Source organism: Schistocerca nitens, chromosome 1 (assembly GCF_023898315.1).
Source record: "Schistocerca nitens isolate TAMUIC-IGC-003100 chromosome 1, iqSchNite1.1, whole genome shotgun sequence".
NCBI classification, from domain to species: Eukaryota; Metazoa; Arthropoda; class Insecta; order Orthoptera; family Acrididae; genus Schistocerca; species Schistocerca nitens.
In genome coordinates, this window is record NC_064614.1 from 341,218,894 (window position 1) to 341,238,515 (window position 19,622).

The following is a 19,622-nucleotide window of genomic DNA, read 5'->3' on the forward strand; positions in this document are numbered from 1 at the left end:
GAAGAGAATGCTTATGATGGTATATTTGACCACTTTCGTTTGCATTTTGGTAACCACACCCAGAATCTGCTCCTTTAGGGCAAAGTCCATGAACAGGGTGCTCATCTGTGGACAACTTATGAAAGTAGGTAGCCCATACAGCTTTTCTCATTGCTGTAACATTATTCAGAGGTGCAGTTCATCTACTGACCAGTCCTTAATAACTCTGAAGAAGGTCTATTTCAGTTTCTGTCAATCTGCCTCAGCTAGACAGAGATTTTACATCAGATAGCAACTTTCCTTTCATTTCTCTTCATAGATTCCTGAATCTAGCACTCATCCTCTTTTGCACATGTCCACAATACTCCTGTTTTGTTAACATTGTATCAGCATAAACATTGAACTCATTAATTTTATTGAAAGACTTAAGAGCCCCATCAACTAGGTACTTCGTTTATCTAACGTTATAAACAGGCACCGACCTCTGAAATATTTTTAGAGCTCCATCACACTTTATACCTCCAATCTAACCATCATAATTCTTAGAACACTGATGTTCAATATGTCCTTAAGTGTTACCATGGCAGGTGTGACACTACTTAGATAAGCACTCAACATCAACAACTTTCATGCAGGGAAATCTTTGTTCATCATAAATACCTCACAGTCTGCTCACTGTATCTTTGCAAATTAATTATATTTTTTGTGACACATCAAAACAAAGCAACAAAGTGCTCTGATATGCATGCCTATAATACAAGAAATAAAAACTGCTACTACAGACAAAGAACAAAATTAAAAACAACAGACCATAGTCCATGTATTAGTGGTCAGATATGGTACAACAGTTTACCGAGCTCTATAAGTTGTGACAAAGGGAACTTATTCAAAGTGAAACTGAAATATTTCTCAATTGACAAGTGTTTATATTCTTTAAGTGAATATTAATATTAAACTAAAATAAATAATTATATATATATATATATATATATATATATATATATATATATATATATATATATATATATATATATATATATATATGGTTATAATAGAGGGAAACATTCCACGTAGGAAAAATATATCTAAAAACAAAGATGATGTGACTTACCAAATGAAAGTGCTGGCAGGTCGACAGACACACAAACAAACACAAACATACACACAAAATTCAAGCTTTCGCAACAAACTGTTGCCTCATCAGGAAAGAGGGAAAGACGAAAGGATGTGGGTTTTAAGGGAGAGGGTAAGGAGTCATTCCAATTCCGGAAGCGGAAAGACTTACCTTAGGGGGAAAAAAGGACGGGTATACACTCGCACACACACACATATCCATCCACACATATACAGACACAAGCAGACATATTTAAAGACAAAGAGTTTGGGCAGAGATGTCAGTCGAGGCAGAAGTGCAGAGGCAAAGATGTTGTTGAATGACAGGTGAGGTATGAGTGGCGGCAACTTGAAATTAGCGGAGATTGAGGCCTGGTGGATAACGGGAAGAGAGGATATATTGAAGAGCAAGTTCCCATCCCCGGAGTTCTGATAGGTTGGTGTTAGTGGGAAGTATCCAGATAACCCGGACGGTGTAACACTGCACCAAGATGTGCTGGCCGTGCACCAAGGCATGTTTAGCCACAGGGTGATCCTCATTACCAACAAACACTGTCTGCCTGTGTCCATTCATGCGAATGGACAGTTTGTTGCTGGTCATTCCCAAATAGAATGCGTCACAGTGTAGGCAGGTCAGTTGGTAAATCACGTGGGTGCTTACACACGTGGCTCTGCCTTTGATTGTGTACACCTTCCGGGTTACAGGACTGGAGTAGGTGGTGGTGGGAGGGTGCATGGGACAGGTTTTACACCGGGGGCGGTTACAAGGGTAGGAGCCAGAGGGTAGAGAAGGTGGATTGGGGATTTCATAGGGATGAACTAACAGGTTACGAAGGTTAGGTGGACGGTGGAAAGACACTCTTGGTGGAGTGGGGAGGATTTCATGAAGGATGGATCTCATTTCAGGGCAGGATTTGAGGAAGTCGTATCCCTGCTGGAGAGCCACATTCAGAGTCTGGTCCAGTCCCGGAAAGTATCCTGTCAGAAGTGGGGCAATTTTGTGGTTCTTCTGTGGGAGGTTCTGGGTTTGAGGGGATGAGGAAGTGGCTCTGGTTATTTGCTTCTGTACCAGGTCGGGAGGGTAGTTGTGGGATGTGAAAGCTGTTGTCAGGTTGTTGGTGTAATGGTTCAGGGATTCCGAACTGGAGCAGATTCGTTTGCCACGAAGACCTAGGCTGTAGGGAATGGACCGTTTGATGTGGAATGGGTGGCAGCTGTCATAATGGAGGTACTGTTGCTTGTTGGTGGGTTTGATGTGGACGGACGTGTGAAGCTGGCAATTGGACAGATGGAGGTCAACGTCAAGGAAAGTGGCGTGGGATTTGGAGTAGGACCACGTGAATCTGATGAAACCAAAGGAGTTGAGGTTGGAGAGGAAATTCTGGAGTTCTTCTTCACTGTGAGTCCAGATCAGGAAGATGTCATCAATAAACCTGTACCAAACTTTGGGTTGGCAGACCTGGGTAACCAAGAAGGCTTCCTCTAAGCGACTCATGAATAGGTTGGCGTACGAGGGGGCCATCCTGGTACTCATGGCTGTTCCCTTTAATTGTTGGTATGTCTGGCCTTCAAAAGTGAAGAAGTTGTGGGTCAGGATGAAGCTGGCTAAGGTAATGAGGAAAGAGGTTTTAGGTAGGGTGGCAGGTGATCGGCGTGAAAGGAAGTGCTCCATCGCAGCGAGGCCCTGGACGTGCGGAATATTTGTGTATAAGGAAGTGGCATCATTGGTTACAAGGATGGTTTCCGGGGGTAACAGATTGGGTAAGGATTCCAGGCGTTCGAGAAAGTGGTTGGTGTCTTTGATGAAGGATGGGAGACTGCATGTAATGGGTTGAAGGTGTTGACCTATGTAGGCAGAGATACGTTCTGTGGGGGCTTGGTAACCAGCTACAATGGGGCGGCCGGGATGATTGGGTTTATGAATTTTAGGAAGAAGGTAGAAGGTAGGGGTGCGGGGTGTCGGTGGGGTCAGGAGGTTGATGGAGTCAGGTGAAAGGTTTTGCAGGGGGCCTAAGGTTCTGAGGATTCCTTGAAGCTCTGCCTGGACATCAGGAATGGGATTACCTTGGCAAACTTTGTATGTGGTGTTGTCTGAAAGCTGACGCAGTCCCTTGGCCACATACTCCCGACGATCAAGTACTAAGGTCGTGGAACCCTTGTCTGCCGGAAGAATGATGATGGATTGGTCAGCCTTCAGATCACGGATAGCCTGGGCTTCAGCAGTGGTGATGTTGGGAGTAGGATTAAGGTTTTTTAAGAAGGATTGAGAGGCAAGGCTGGAAGTCAGAAATTCCTGGAAGGTTTGGAGAGGGTGATTTTGAGGAAGAGGAGGTGGGTCCCGCTTTGATGGAGGACGGAACTGTTCCAGGCAGGGTTCAATTTGGATAGTGTCTTGGGGAGTTGGATCATTAGGAGTAGTTAGGATCATTTTTGTTCGTGGCAAAGTGATATTTCCAGCAGAGAGTACAAGTGTAGGACAGTAAATCTTTGACGAGGGCTGTTTGGTTGAATCTGGGAGTGGGGTTGAAGGTGAGGCCTTTGGATAGGACAGAGGTTTCGGATTGGGAGAGAGGTTTGGAGGAAAGGTTAATTACTGAATTAGGGTGCTGTGGTTCCAGATTGTGTTGATTGGAATTTTGAGGTTTTGGAGGGAGTGGAGCTGGAAGTGGGAGATTGAGTGTGGATGGATAGATGGATATGTGTGTGTGTGCGAGTGTATACCCGTCCTTTTTTCCCCCTAAGGTAAGTCTTTCCACTCCCGGGATTGGAATGACTCCTTACCCTCTCCCTTAAAACCCACATCCTTTCGTCTTTCCCTCTCCTTCCCTCTTTCCTGATGAGGCAACAGTTTGTTGCGAAAGCTTGAATTTTGTGTGTATGTTTGTGTTTGTTTGTGTGTCTATCGACCTGCCAGCGCTTTAGTTTGGTAAGTCACATCATCTTTGTTATATATATATATATATATATATATATATATATATATATATATATATATATATATATATATATATATATATATATATATATATATATATATATATATATAGTTGTGTAAAATCTGAATATTTGTAATAGGTACGATGTAACACCCAATATTGTGCCTTATTAGGTACAATGGTACATTTGTATCATGTATATGTAATCACATATGTATATATGACTGTACTAAACTTGTAAAAAATGCTATGACGTTTGCAAAAGACACCAGTTAGTGTCTCCATGCAAAAAAAAAAAAAAAAAAAAAAAAAAATACAATAAACAATAAACTTTTCAATTCTCCAGAGAAGTAGATCTTACAACACCATTCAAGGAACAATGTCCTCAATATTGCCATGTCCCATCAAGTGCAACAGCAATGTCCCTGGTTCCACTATTATTTACAGTTTCTTCTAATGCATGTTTCATAGATGCTTTAGAAACAACCTTCAAGGCACCTAAAACTATTTTTATTTACTTGCTGAATCTATTGGGAGGAGGAGGAAGGTCTATTAAAACACAAAACGTTTGAGCAGCCTTTTTTTCCTTTTCCTATTGCACATGTAGCATATACTAACTTCAAATTCACATCATATGAATTATGCACAATGTTTGAAGTAATTTTTGAGGTACATTTGTTGCAGGATCTACACAGAACAACTAATTTTGACACTAAACCCTTCTTGCTACTTTGTTGTTCAGTTATATCCAGACAGCCTACACAATCACATTGTTTACATTTCACCAATTCCTTTATCAAAGAAGACAAGATGCCCACATCAACAAGTTCCACTACAAACAGCACAAAAATTTGAATCACCAGGAGGCGTGCTGTGTGAGAGTTTCTTCCCTGATACATAGGACATTTTCAACAGTGTGGCTTGCTTTGTTTGTAAACTGGTTACCACTAATTTCCTTTTATTCAGTTTCTTGATGCGTGGCATAGTTCATATTTATTGCACTCTAAAGGGTCTGAACTTCCTAAATATATGTAGCACTTGGGCAACAAACATTCAGCAACACGTGAACAAGCTGCTTCAGTGCAACAAAAGTAAATACTTACAAAGATAATCATTTACAGAAACTAGAAACCTGCACTGTTATCAACATATACAATGTATCATACGTATAATCACTGGAAACAGAAAGTTCACAGTCATTTTCGAAATAATACTGGTCTTTGTAACAGGAATAAAGGGGGCATGGCAGCATACATGACCATAATTTAATTTTGTATACATAGGTCATTTTTCATTTGAAATCCTCTAATGTATATATCAATGTAATCAGGAAAGGCTATAGAATTCGATTTTACAACATTTTTAAGTACACTGTATCTTTAAGAAAGGAGATACACACATCATGGCCATTTCACTGGAGCATATCAAACGGCTGCACATGACCGCTTCAGCATGAACTAAGGCCTCAGTACATAGTGCCAGTCTCATTTTACAATCTGAGCAATTACAATGTTCATTACTTGATCACAAACTTATTTGAACAAATGATGGCAGTTGGTGATGATGAAGTTAAACTAAATCCAGGCTGTGTTTATCTGTTACCATCAAATGTGGAGAAATATATCATTTGGTAAGGTATCACTTTGTCGATGCACATAAAAAGTGTTAATCATACTTGAAAAGTGTGGATCATACTCAAAATCAAATGAACTCAAGATATTCTGGACATATTTTTCTGATGTTGACAAGTTTCACTCAGTTACTCAGAAGCCCATTTTTCCATATGAGTTTATGAACAATGAATCATTTTTACTGGAATGTCATTTACCTTCAATTCAGATGATTAAAAGTTTATTAAAAGGTGAAATTATAAAAGAAGATGAGTACCAAGGAGCTTGGACTGTATTGAATAGATTCAAGCTTAAAATACTTGGAAAGTATTCCAATTTATATTACAAAATTGATCTGCTGATGTTTGCTTATGTGTTCAAAAACTTTTGTGGTCCATGTCCTAAAGCATATGAATAAGTTCCTGCCCCCTACATTACTTCACCTGGATTGACATGTGATGTTCTACTGAAAATAGCTTGAGCAGAATTGTGGCTTGTTACTGATATTGAACTACTTGAGTTCATAGAAAGAGGCATTAGAGGTGGTATTGTTCACTTTTCAAAGTTACATTGTTGCAAACAATAGATTCAAAGTTAGTTATGATAATGAAAGTCACGAATCTTAGGCTACACACAATGACATGAGTAGCCTTTTTAGTTTCTTTTTTTACAAAATGTGGGAAATGTACCAGAGTATTCTTACATAAGGTGCATTTTAGAAATGGATTTCAAATATACTTGCATCATTCACAATATGTGCTTATGTTCTGAAAAAAATGGCATCACCATCAGACAATAACAAAAAAAATCAAGGAGGCAAGTTTCCTGGATGAAGCTATGCTATGAGATTAATGTACAAAAAGTATGAGTGCAAGCAAGAGGAATAACAGTATCTTTGGCTAAACTATGCACAATGTGTGAAAGATGTGAAACAAAAAACTAGTGACATCCTAAGAAAATTGATACGGAGCAGATGCATTGATTGAGAAACCAAATTTTCAGAGGAGTGGTTTTTTTTTTTTTTTTTTTTTAGTTGCTACTGAACTGAGCAGGCTTAATGTCACATTTGATAAACCCAGTGTTGTAGGAATTGTTATTTTGGATATTATGAAATGTTTCTTACAGTTTTTCATTACGGATATACACTAAATGAGCTACAAGTAAAGCTAATGAAATTCTGTTACATGGCCACTGAGAGCTTAATTTATCTTTTTAAAATTATAAATATTTACAAGGATGTCAGGATTGATGTCCACACATGGTTTCATATTTCAGGTTTCCGTGTAGATAACAAATACACTATTCCAATTGTGAATACAAAGAATGTGGCATTAATGAAAGATAAGTTGAATGATGAACCTATTACCAAATTTGTCAGTTTATGGGCTATAATATATGCATTTGTTACAAGTAATGACACATGATGCACAGAGCAAAGGGTGTGGAACAGTCTTCTGTTAAGGAGTTGACCATCAATGATTACAGGTAATGTGTGTTGGATTCTGAAGTTAAAACAATTGTGTAGTATGTAATTCAGTCAAAGTATCATGTAGTCATTACTGTTGAACAGTGCACACCAGGTTTATCACCAAAATATGATAAATATTTTATACTTCTGGATAAGAAGATCACATTAGCTTTGGGTCATTAATGTCTGCAAAACTATGAGGATGATGGTGATGGTGGTGGTGGTGGTGGTGATGAGCGATTTGAAGGGCGAAGGCAATACCTCAGCCTGAGTCACTGTCACCTGAAATATGGTGGAGGCTGATTTTACTGTGTGAAAAGACATAAAATGTGTCAATAATGTAAACTGTAACTAAAGTAAATATTTTAAATGTGAATTGTAACTGACGTGAATTTGTAACTGGTTTTTTTTTAGTGTATGTGCGCAATATGTAACTGATTTTAGTGTACGTGTGTAAATGTACAATTTAAACTTAAAGTATCCTGGCTTATAGCCATAATGTATGTAATAGGTTATGCCAAATAGTGTATGTAGATGTACCTGATCAGAAAACTAACCAGAGTTACTGCTTTTGTACAATGGCTGTGTTTTGATGAAACACACAATTCCTGGAATACACTGTAAGAAAAAGGAAGGAAGATTAGAGCAAGATCGTTAGAGACAGAGTCCAAGCTGGAATTATGGATTTGTGGGGAAGGAAACCAGCAATGCCCTTGTCAAAGGACTTGTCCTGGCATTTGCCTTAGATTTCAGGAAATTACGGAAAACCTATATCTGGACAGCTTGACAGAGATTTGTACTGTTGTCCCCTTGAATGTGAGTCCAGTGTGCTAACCAATGTGTCATTTCACTCAGTTCATTGTAAGAGAAAGAGAATGAGCATGTGTATACTGGCTTATTCCACCACAGGGCAGCAGTAGCAGTGTGTAGGAAGAGAGATACATCATAACATGCATTGCTTCAGCTGTTGGGGCACATAATAAAACACCCCACTTATGACCTGAAGAGATCATTTCTTGAATTGCACTCAAGTTTGTAGTAGGTTTCACAGGTGTGTTGTGTGGGGGGGGGGGAGGGAGGGGGGGTTGGGGGGGGGAGGGTGGATGGGTGGGTAGTATTGGACACTTCAGTACTGCAGTTAAGTGCAAGTGGCCACCATATTGGATTGTGACATCAGTGGTACCACAAACATCAGTACAGCAGTTAAATACATAATGAATCAAAGTACACGTAACCTTACTGTTTATGTGAAATATAAAAATAGAAACCAACAGCTCACTGCTTTCCAAATAATTACTAAAGTGTAAAATGTGGACACATTGTGTAAACAAATATCATAAGGGAAGTGCGTGTCAGCCACACATGTAACCCAAAAACGATGTGAAAAGAACAAACAAGTTAAAAACAGAAAAACTGTGTGAGATGTGAACTGGAACAAGATGGAAAACTATCAAGAGAATGCTGATGTGCAACTGGTCATTAGATACCAAATTTGGTGTATCCTCCTTCACATCTTCCTAGTGATCTTATCAGATGGAAATGTTTAATAAAAGCATGGTGACATGGCTGTATGGTTTCCAGTCTAATGAAACAAAAAGTGGATCATAACACACCAACAGAATGTATCTACAGCATAATTTTTGAGCATCCCTAAATGTGATAAATTCATGATAAGAACACAGTCAACATTTAGCTTCCTGAACTTATAATCTTGAAAGGAGGGTATAAGATGAACATCAACAAAAGCAAAACAAGGATAATGGAATGTAGTTGAATTAAGTTGGGTGATGCTGAGGGAATTAGATTAGGAAATGAGACACTTAAAGTAGTAAAGGTGTTTTGCTATTTGGAGAGCAAAATAACTGATGATGGTTGAAGTGGAGAGGATATAAAATGTAGACTTGCAATGGCAAGGACAGTGTTTCTGAAGAAGAGAAATTTTTTGTTAATGTTGAGTATAGATTTAAGTGCCAGGAAGTCGTTTCTGAAAGTATTTGCATGGACGATAAATAGTTTGGCCAAGAAGAGAATAGAAGCTTGTGAAATGTGGTGCTACAGAAGAATGCTGAAAATTAGATGGGTAGATCACATAACTAATGAGGAGGTATTGAATAGAATTGGGGAGAAGAGGAGTTTGTGGCACAACTTGACTAGAAGAAGGGATCGGTTGGTAGGACATGTTCTGAGGCATCAAGGGATCACCAATTTAGTATAGGAGGGCAGAGTGGAGGGTAAAAATCTTAGAGATGAATACACTAAGCAGATTCAGAAGGATGTATGTTGCAGTAGGTATTGTGAGATGAAGAAGCTTGCACAGGATAGAGTAGCATGGAGAGATGCATCAAACCAGTCTCAGGACTGAACAGAACAATAACAACAACAAAACACAAGCTAAAGTGGGAACATCTCACTCAAGATAGTTTTTTATAGGTGTTCAGTAAATCAGGAATAGGTATGATTATGTGCAATTTGAAGAGACAAAAAAAATGCAAAACTAACATAATAATGATGACCTTTTAATTATATGTTTCTCATTTCAACTCTCAAACAAATTTCTTTCCTAGTTATTAATTTTACACTTTATACATCAAACCAGTTAGTAATAAGGAATACACCAAGGTAAACAATACTCATTACACAAAGCCACTGATGGAAGTGAAATGTCATTTGGTAATATTGATCAGAATCTGTGAGTGCAATCATGCTGCGTGAGGTTTGCACAACAAATATCATAATTGTGAGATTGTTTCCCATTCTGTACAGTTCTAGTGTAACTGGCTCTATGCTATCTTAAATAAAAACACTGGGTGTATAATTCAGTTTGTATGACTGACTTAGTCCACTAGTTGCTTCAGACTGTATCAATTGGACAACACATTTTACAACATACACTACAATTTTTCAATATTAGAGCATCAATACATGCTTCCAAAGCATGTCTGCTCAGTACAATTTAAGACAGCCAAGGCAGTTTTCATGCCTCAGCATCCAAAATGGCTGACTTACTCCTGAAGCCACAGGAGTGATTACATTTTGCTCTGCTTGTGCAGATGGTGAAGAGAAAACAATATTTGTGGTAAATATTAACCAAGTAACTACAGATCAGATGTTAATGACTGCCAGTGTTCAAACACATCACGCAAGTTGAACATAGTAGCTATTTTGAAACTTGCATGACAAATGTCCATTCTAAAGTTACTTTTCCTCGGAAAATGATTTTTTAAAAATTCTGTGTATTAAATTAACAGTGCAAAAATTCAAACAGAATTCTGGTGTTAACAATAATAGAAATCAAGAGTGTTTTGAAATTCTGAATTAAGATGCAATTTAAATGCTCCTTATTCTGATGATAACTCAGTTCACGAAGTTTGACATGAAATAAAATGCATTTATGTTACTCCATCTCCAAAGCTTAAAGGTAATTACTTTTTGTAATTAGCAAATTTGCAAGGTAAGCCTTTCATTTAAAAAATATGACTTTTTAGTCTTTTACAAACACTTTGCGCATTATAAAACCAGATTCAGTGCATCTTCTTATTCAGATTGCTTCACAGTCAATTGGTTTTAAATGTTTGTATATTTTATGTGGCTGTGATTATAGCTTGTCAACAAATATTTGCTTCATGAAATGTAACAATATAAGTTGACTAGCAGGATGTTGTTTAGGTATATGTATCTCAGATAGTAATTTAAAGTTTTTTGTTTGATTTATCAGCATCATTTGCTACAGCCACATGTGGGACCCATTAGTGATGAACCTGATATCCAGCAACATGTAATGCAGCATTCCATACCAGACTGCAATCCTCATTGAATCAACTGAACAGTGTGTTGAAAACGTTAGAGCAGGGAGTTCAGTTTAGAATACAATCAGACAAATATTGCATATGAAAAACAAACAGAAATATGTACAGAAATGAATATTATTCTTCTGTATTACAATTAATTTCAGTTTAAGGCTCTTATTTTGTTTAACTGAAACATGATGAACACTTTATACTAACATTGCAGTCTCTGCAATAGTTTAATTAAAGATCAAGTAGACTGATTTTTCTACTTTTGTAAAAGCATTGTGCTTTTTTCTGACAGTACAAACAATTAAGTTACTGTATTACACTAATCATCACATGTTAGGACATTAGGATAAAGTATGATAGTGCCCTCCTCCTCCTTCCCCCGAAATCTAAGTTGTGGAGACAGATGGGTTTATAGCATTATGCCAGATCTACCCTTCCTGTCCTTGAAACGACAAATATCCTTTGTCTATTTGAGTGGCCTACTTGATGTTTATATGTGGAAATCCATGATGCATTGTTTAAAATGTAACTAACACTTGCAAAGAAGCATCAATGAACTGAGTATTTTCTTGGTGTAAATAGATGGTGAGTGGCAGAAAATATCATTTTCATGTGTTTAGTATGAGCAAGATGTATGAGACAGGCAAAATATCCTCAGACTTCAAAATGAATACAATAATTCTAATTCCAAAATAAACAGATGATGAAACATGTGAAAATTAATGAACTGTTAAGTCATGGTTGCAATATGACTTATTTACAGACAAATGGAAAAACTGATAGAAGCTGACCTCAGGGAAGATCAGTTTGGATTCTGTAGAAATGTAGGAACACATGAGGCAATACTGACCCTACGTCTTATCTTAGAAGACAGGTTAAGGAAAGGCAAATCTACATTTACAGCATTTGCAGACTTAGAAAAAGCTTTTGACAATGTTTATTAGAACACTCTCTTTCAAATTCTGAATGTGGCAGGGGTAAAATGGAGAAAAAGCCTATTTACAATTTGCACAGAAACCAGGTGACAGGTATAAGAATCAGCGGGTGTGAAAGGGAGACAGTGGTTGAGAAGCCTATCCCCATGTTTTTCAATGTATATACTGAGCAAGCAGTAAAGAAAACAAAAGAAAAATTTGGAGTAGGAATTAAAATCGAGGGAGAAGAAATACAAACTTTGCAATTTGCTGAAGACATTGTAATTCTGTCAGAGACAGCAAAAGGCTTGGAAGAACAGTTGAACAGAATAGACAGGGTCTTGAAAGGAGGATATAAGACGATCATCAACAAAAGAAAAACAAGGATAATGAAATGTAGTCAAATCAAATCGGATGCTGCTGAGGGAATTACATTAGTAAATGGAAAAACTTAAAGTAGTAGATACATTTCATTATTTGGGCAGAAAAATAACTGGTGATGGTACAAGTAGAGAGGACACAAACTGTAGACTGGCTTTGCAACGAAAGCATTTCTCAAGAAGAGAAATTTGTTAAAATCAACTATAGATTAAAGTGTTAGGAAGCCTTTTCTTAAGGTATTTGTATGGAGTGGTGGTGGTGGTGGTGGTGGTGAAACATGGACAATAAATAGTGTAGACAACAAGAGGATACAAGCTTTCAAAATGTGATGCTACAGAAGAGTGCTGAAGGTTAGATGGGTTAATCAGGAGATACTGAACAGAATTGGGCAGAAGAGGAATTTGTGGCACAACTTGACTAGAAGAAGGGATTCATTCTGAGACTTCAAGGGATCACAAATTCAGTACTGGAAAGAAGTGTGGAGTGTGAAAATCACAGAGGGAGACTGAGAGATGAATACATTAAGCAGATTCAGAAAGATGTAGGGTGCAGTAGTTACTTGAAGATGAAGAGGCTTGCGCAGAACAGAGTAGCATGGAGAACTACATCAAACCAGTCTTTGGACTGAAGACCACAACACAGCAACATGTGTTTTGTTTCCCTTTGTTTGGGTTCCATTTATGGCCAGGATCACAACAAATTACCAATGGTGGTTTGTGCTCTCAATTCTGCAATCATCTCAGTATGAATAGCAGCAAACATTCACTTTTGCATACTAATTGTGGTTATTTTTCTAGTTCATTCTTGATGGCATGATGCAGAGAGAAAGTTATGTATTGACAGAAGAATACCAAATATTTGGAATTCGGATAATGTCCCAGATAAGGAAACAAAATCTCTTGAAACTGAGTTACGACATTTCAGAGAACAGAAAAATCCAGGATGGAATGTAACAGTATTATGAAAAGGATAGTTTCTACTCACTATATAGTGGAGAAGCACTGTCACAGATATGGAAAATGGAAAGACTGTGAGAAAGCAAGCTTTCAGCCAACAAGACCTTCTTCGAAATCAGACAAAACACACACATACACACACACACACACACACACACATACACACACAGTCTCTGGTAGCTGAAGCCAGACTGCAAGCAGCAGTGCATGATGAGAGAGGCAAGCAGTTGGTGGAGTAAGAAGAATGCTGGGTCAGAGAAGGAGAGGAATAGCAGAGCACAAGTGGGGGCAGAAAGTGCTGCTTGCGGGAATGTACAGGGGCAAGGTAGAGAGAGGGTAGTGTAATGTAGCTAGGTGCAATCGGGAGATTAGATGGAGGGCAGTGGCGGCACAGGAGGGGGGCTGGGGTGGCGTTTGAGGAGAAGGAGAGAAGTGCTGGAATGGGAACAGGGAATGGGCTAGATGGATAGGACAATGACTAGCAAAGGTTGAGGCCAGGAGGATTATAGGGATGTAGGATATACTGCAGGGAGAGTTCCCACCTGTGCAATTCAGAAAAGCTGGTGCTGGTGGGAAGGATCCAGATTGCACACACTATGAAGCAGTCATTGAAATGAAGAAATTTACATTGGGTGTCATGCTTAGCAATGGGTGACCCAATTATTTCTTGGCCACAGTTTGTTAGGGGCCATTCATGTGGACAGACAGCTCTTTGGTTGAATTGCCCAAATAGAATGCCCACATAGGTTGTAGATCATGTGACTTTGATGGTGTAGGTGATATTCGAGAGCAGACTGAGGTAGGTGGTGGTGATGATGGAAGGATGTAAGGGACAAGTCTTACATCTAGATCTACTACAGGGAAAGCCATGAACAAGGGGTTGGGAGCAGCAGTTGTGTACCAATCTATCCCCTTCCCTGTTCCATCACTACACAGCTCTTCATTCTACCAACGCACCCTCAATCTCTTTACTTCTCTCTACTTCTTTTCCATAACCCCCCCCCCCTTCTTCTCTCTGCCCTCGTCTAACCTCCTGACTCCATCTAGCTGCCATAACCTCTCTCCACCTCATTGCTGTATGTTCATACAAGCAGCACTTTTGTCCCCTACCCCTATCCTGCTATCCCTCCCCTTACCCATCCCAGCATCCTCCTTACCCCCACCACCTTGTTGCCTCTCCCAACATGCACTGCTGACTGCAGCATGGCTTCAGCTGCCAGAAACTGTGGTCATGTGTGTGTGTGTGTGTGTGTGTGTGTGTGTGTGTGTGTGTGTGTGTGTGTTGTCTAATTTTGAAGACGGCCTTGTTGGCCGAAAGCTTACTTTCCACCAGTCTTTTTGTTGTGCCTATCCTCCATTTCATCCTTTGAAAATAAATGGTAGCAAGTCAGCTGAGAATTACATTTTACAAGAAGTGTTAAGTTAATGGTGTAGTCCCTAAATATACCAAGCATAATTTTAAATCTTAATTTTGAGTGCAAACAGTGTTAAGGTCAAGTGTGAACATTTTATGTAAAATGTGAGATTCATTTGGCATATAAATCCAAGCATTACACTGAAGTAAAAGATATCTGATGATGGAAGTAAATCTGAAATACATCAGGTGAGCAATTTCAGTAATAAAGTCAATTTTTGCCAGCTGTATGACTTTTTTTGAAGTGACGTATTCAGCTCCAGCACAGTATTACATTACGATATGATATTAGCATTTGTAACTTCATAGCTGATATCCCTTCTTCAAAGTAATTTCTTCCCTCTCAACCTCTGTGTGAAGACATTGAATTTGAAGCAAAGTATGGTAGCCATTCATTTCAGTACCAGTATGCATTTTGCCTTGCATTTTTAGTGCTTATGAGCTTAGCACAGCTGATGTTATAATTTTTAATATAGTTGTTTATTTCTACTATTTATTTCCAAGTGTTATGTGCATTGCATCACACATCATGCAATATTTATTTAATTTGTTTTGTATGTCATTTCCAATGTGGTAATTTTGGACAAATTTACAGTACCCCATGTGATTAGACATATAGCTGTAACATAAATATTGTAAACTGTTAATTATATTCATAAACATTTTATGAAGGCCCTCTGTTAGGCACTTAAGTGTGAATTGCAAAGTAGACATGTAGATGAGAGTACCCAGGTAACATCATCATTCTTACATGGTATGTAGTATTGGTATGATATATAGGCAGAATAAGATTTCCATTCTAAGAAAGTAACACATTTTATATTAACATACTGTTCCAATGTATCAACATATGTACACTGCATGTTAGTATAGCATTATATTAATCAAACAGTAAATACCTGTGCAATTCCCATACTACGTCAAATGAAGATAGGCTTTGGTATTAATTTTTAATAATGCCTGAATACTGAAGTAAACATTTTTATATCTTGAACATAGTACATATCATTAAATGTCAAAACAATAACTTGCAACAACTAATCAGAATCAAAATTTGGGAACTTGTACATTAGTGATGCATTATTGCAGATCTAATTTTCTACTGATCAGGTGAGCAGAGGGAAAAAATCACTTCTTTCCCACCTGAATGATCTTTTAGTAGAAAGCGTAATAAAGAGGAAGCACACAAAAAATGGAATCAGGTCTTTGAAGTATGAGTTTAATTGGAAATAACTAAAAGTAGAACCAATATTAAGCAAAACAAAATCTCAAATTTCTCCCATTTCAAATACACTATTACACTTTCTAACCAACAAATTATGATAATTAGAAATAATATTGGATTCCAACCTAAAAGATGAAGTTTTCTGCATAACAGAGCACTGGCTAGAAAAACAGCAAAGAAAAACTGTAAAGATCCCTGGTTTTCTCCAAGGAAGTTCATTCTGCAGATCTTACTAGCAATCTGGAAGAACAGCTATCTTTGCAGAAAACAATTTGAGGCATAAGACAATCCAAATACATACCAATTTGATAACTGAAAAAGTTCTTGAAATGGCAACTACTGAATTTATTGACATCACTTAGTTATTGTAATTATATACAGATTCCCTGATGGAGACTATGAAGACTTCCTCTGAAAATTTAAAATGATGTTACATATTCTAGAAGTGACATACATGACTGAGAGTTTAAATGTAATCCCTGCAGTACATACATCAATGAGAGTCTCCATAGATTGCAAAATGGCACTAAACCAAATTTGTATTCAGAAAACTTACTCTCCAGATGATAGTAAAGTATTGATATGATCATGAGGCTCCATTATTAACATTAGCATAATGTTTGGAAAAAATACTACCCATCAAAATACGTGCAGGTGGCTCAGTGATGGTAATAAAGCTAACAGCTGCTATCTATTAAGTTGGGAAACATGGACCAGTTCAATGAAAGAGGTGTAAACAGAATGTTCAGTAACTTTCATGGTAGATATAATTATTATTTTGACGTAGCATTCTCACATAGGTAACACAAACACAGCTGGAAAAGAAGTTGGATTACAACTGTATAAAAATCTTCAGCGAATGAAAATACTTCTGCAGTACTATAACAAAAATAAAGTTCTGTATCATTATAAACACAAAATTATATAAAGAATACAATAAGAACCACCCCAAAGTTACTGAAAATTTTAAAAAAGAAGATGAATACATCTACATATCAAAAAACAAAACATGGGCCACATGGAACATCATCAGGTCTAAAAGAAGCACAAAGCCAGTGATGAAAATCATTAATTGAAAACTTCAAAACTGCCAACTATCTAATACCCCCTCAATAGCATTCAGTCCAGGAATTTGAGAGTTGGACGGGTCACAGCTGTCCGGCTCTGGCAGGGGTCATTGGCTCAGCGTAAGATGTGCATGAATTTGACTGTGAGGCAGTGGGAAGTGCTAACAATGTTCAAGCATGTTTTACTCATTCTATGGAGACTTTGGTTGGCTTTACCTCCAGGAGAATGTCCACTGTGTGTGTCACATCATAGTACTTGGTATAGGCCAGTGTATGATGGCTGCAGAGGATGGCGAACCAGATCCATGTGAAGCATGACATGTAAACAATTACTGAGAGTCTTGTGTACAAATACTGGATGTGTGCCATGTCATGACATAAAAGTTACACCGGGTGTCTCTGTATGCTTTCTGATCTGTTGCAACAGGCAGGGAAGCTGAACTTCGTGAGGGAGTGGCATGGGTATGAGAAATTCTGCTGGAATGGTTCCCCATACACTAACTCCACCAATGAACAGCCAATGTAGTTTTCAAGGCAGTTCAAAAACCCAACAAAACTAATAGAAATGGTTGTGTCCAAATACCTTCATGGTACATCATGGTGCCCTTTAAGGTGCAGTGCCACCTTCCCACCAAGCCATTGCTGCCTCGGTAGCTGGTTGTCTTGTTACGCTGGAAACCACAAAGTTTTGACAACTGCTGGAACAGTGTTGACTCAAATTGGTGTCCCTGGTCAGTGATAAAGAAAAATTGATACCCTCAATAGACCACTCAAGTGTCCATAAATGGTCATATTTATTTATTTATTTATTTATTCTTTGCCCATGGACTCCAGCTGAAAATCCAGCTGAGAGTATTGGGTGTGTCATACAATAGCCTATTAACATTAAACTTGATTTCATTATATATAAATGAAACAAATAATTAAACAGAAATCATCCATAATCATACAAAGGTTTTACATGTTTCACATTATATGTACACACAAATCCAAACAACATACAGAAATGATAATTTTAAAGGTACATTTCAGTAATGATGTATTTCAACACCATCTTAGTAGTCACTCAAACTGTATATACATTTCTCTGTGAGATATAGTTTCAAATGATTTTTAAAACATTTTAGATCTGTTTCTTTTTTAATGATTTTGGGGAGTTTATTAAAAAACCTTTTGCCTGCTTCTTCTGGGGCAGTCATAGCCAGTTTTAGATTTCTGTTTATCATGTAGTAATTTTCATTTCCTCTTGTACCGTGTTTGTGTACATCTTTATTTAGGAGGTGTTTATCATTTTACCTTACTGCCATTATGCTTTGGTATATGTACAGTGAATATACTGTCATAATATTATAGTGTGCAAAAGCTTGCCTACAGGTCTGTCTTGGTGGTATTTTTGCAATGCATCTCACTGCCCTTTTCTGAATTGTGAATCTTCTTTTTAGGTAGCCAGCTTGTGCATTTCCCCATATATGAACTGAATAAGACAAATGTGGGAAGACAAGTCCATAATACATTGATCTGAGGACTTTATTATCCACTGTCTTAGCTGTTTTATGCATGATGAAGATCTGTTTGTTTATCTTTTTACACAGTGCATCTATGTGCTCCCCCCATGCCAAATGTTTGTCTATTATAGTTCCTAGAAAATTTTTGCTGGTTACTTCTTTAATAGTCTTTCCATTCATATTAACATTTATATTATAATTTTCACTATGCTTGGTCTGAAATACTACATTCATTGTTTTAGACTGATTCATAAACAGGTTGTTTTGTGTTAAATATTTATTTGCATTTTCAATAGTCAGGAGTGCTTCCTTCTCAAGCTCCTCTTTTGTGTCAGCTGTGCAAATGATTGTTGTGTCATCAGCATACATTATAAGTTTCTGATATGATAGTCTCCACAGAAATGTCTCTGATCAGATTGGCCTCCGTCCACCTTGAGAAATGATACATGCCATAAACAAATACCTATAGGCTTTAGAAGGTGGAAGGGGTTCAACAATTTTAAATTAATTTTCCTTGAGAATTCATTTTAGCCTTTCCCATGACTTTTTTTTCTTCCTGATTATGCTGTCTGTTGACATTTGTCATTTTTACTTAGTGTGTTTTTGTAAGATATGCAGCTTCACCCTTGGGTACAAAAATCTTGCTGGGATTTTGAACAGTGGATATGTCAGTTTAATCTATCTTATAAATCCCTTTAGTCTGCAAAATATATTTTTGGAAATGGTGTTCAAATTGGAAAAAAGAATCAAGTTCCACTTTATTGAAAGCTGGATCTCTGTTGATCTCTGATGATGCTTTTTAAGTTTATCTTTGGATTTCTCTTTTTAAAAGCTAAAACCAATTATCTGCAGCCATTTTGGTAGTTTCGTTGAAATTGTACTTAAGAGCTAGCCTTTTCTTGCACAGTAATAGTCAGGTCATTGCAACTCAGAAAGGCTAATGACAGAGAATAATAGTGGCACTGTTCTCACATGACTTATATAACATTACTTTGATGAGAAAAGTTACCATTTTTGTTTGAACTGCTGAGTCATCAGCTTTAAAAGTTACTAATCTCCAGTCCTACAAATCAAATTTTGACTAATACTGCATCTAATGCAGTCCCTATCACGTACAGTTCATGAAACGATTCAGATACTAATGAATAATGAAAAATGACAATTTGGTATTACACATCATACTAAAGCACAACAACTTACTCAAAATGTCCTAAGAGAGTATTTTACCCAAAATTTGCCATTTAAATAATTTAATAA

At 37.5% G+C, this 19,622-nt stretch overlaps 1 protein-coding gene across 4 annotated transcripts in view; it reads left to right on the forward strand.

Moving 5' to 3' along the window:
- Positions 1–19,622, forward strand: part of LOC126248650 (leukocyte surface antigen CD53-like) — a 177,318-nt gene that overhangs the window by 132,017 nt on the left and 25,679 nt on the right. The window contains exon 5 of one of the 4 annotated variants that reach the window (XM_049949860.1): positions 6,914–7,123. The exons of the other annotated variants lie outside the window; for them this stretch is intronic. Within the exon in view, the coding sequence (XP_049805817.1) occupies positions 6,914–6,925 (12 nt within the window). The 3' untranslated portion in view covers positions 6,926–7,123. The remainder of the gene's footprint in view (positions 1–6,913; positions 7,124–19,622) is intronic. 4 annotated transcript variants of the gene reach the window in all.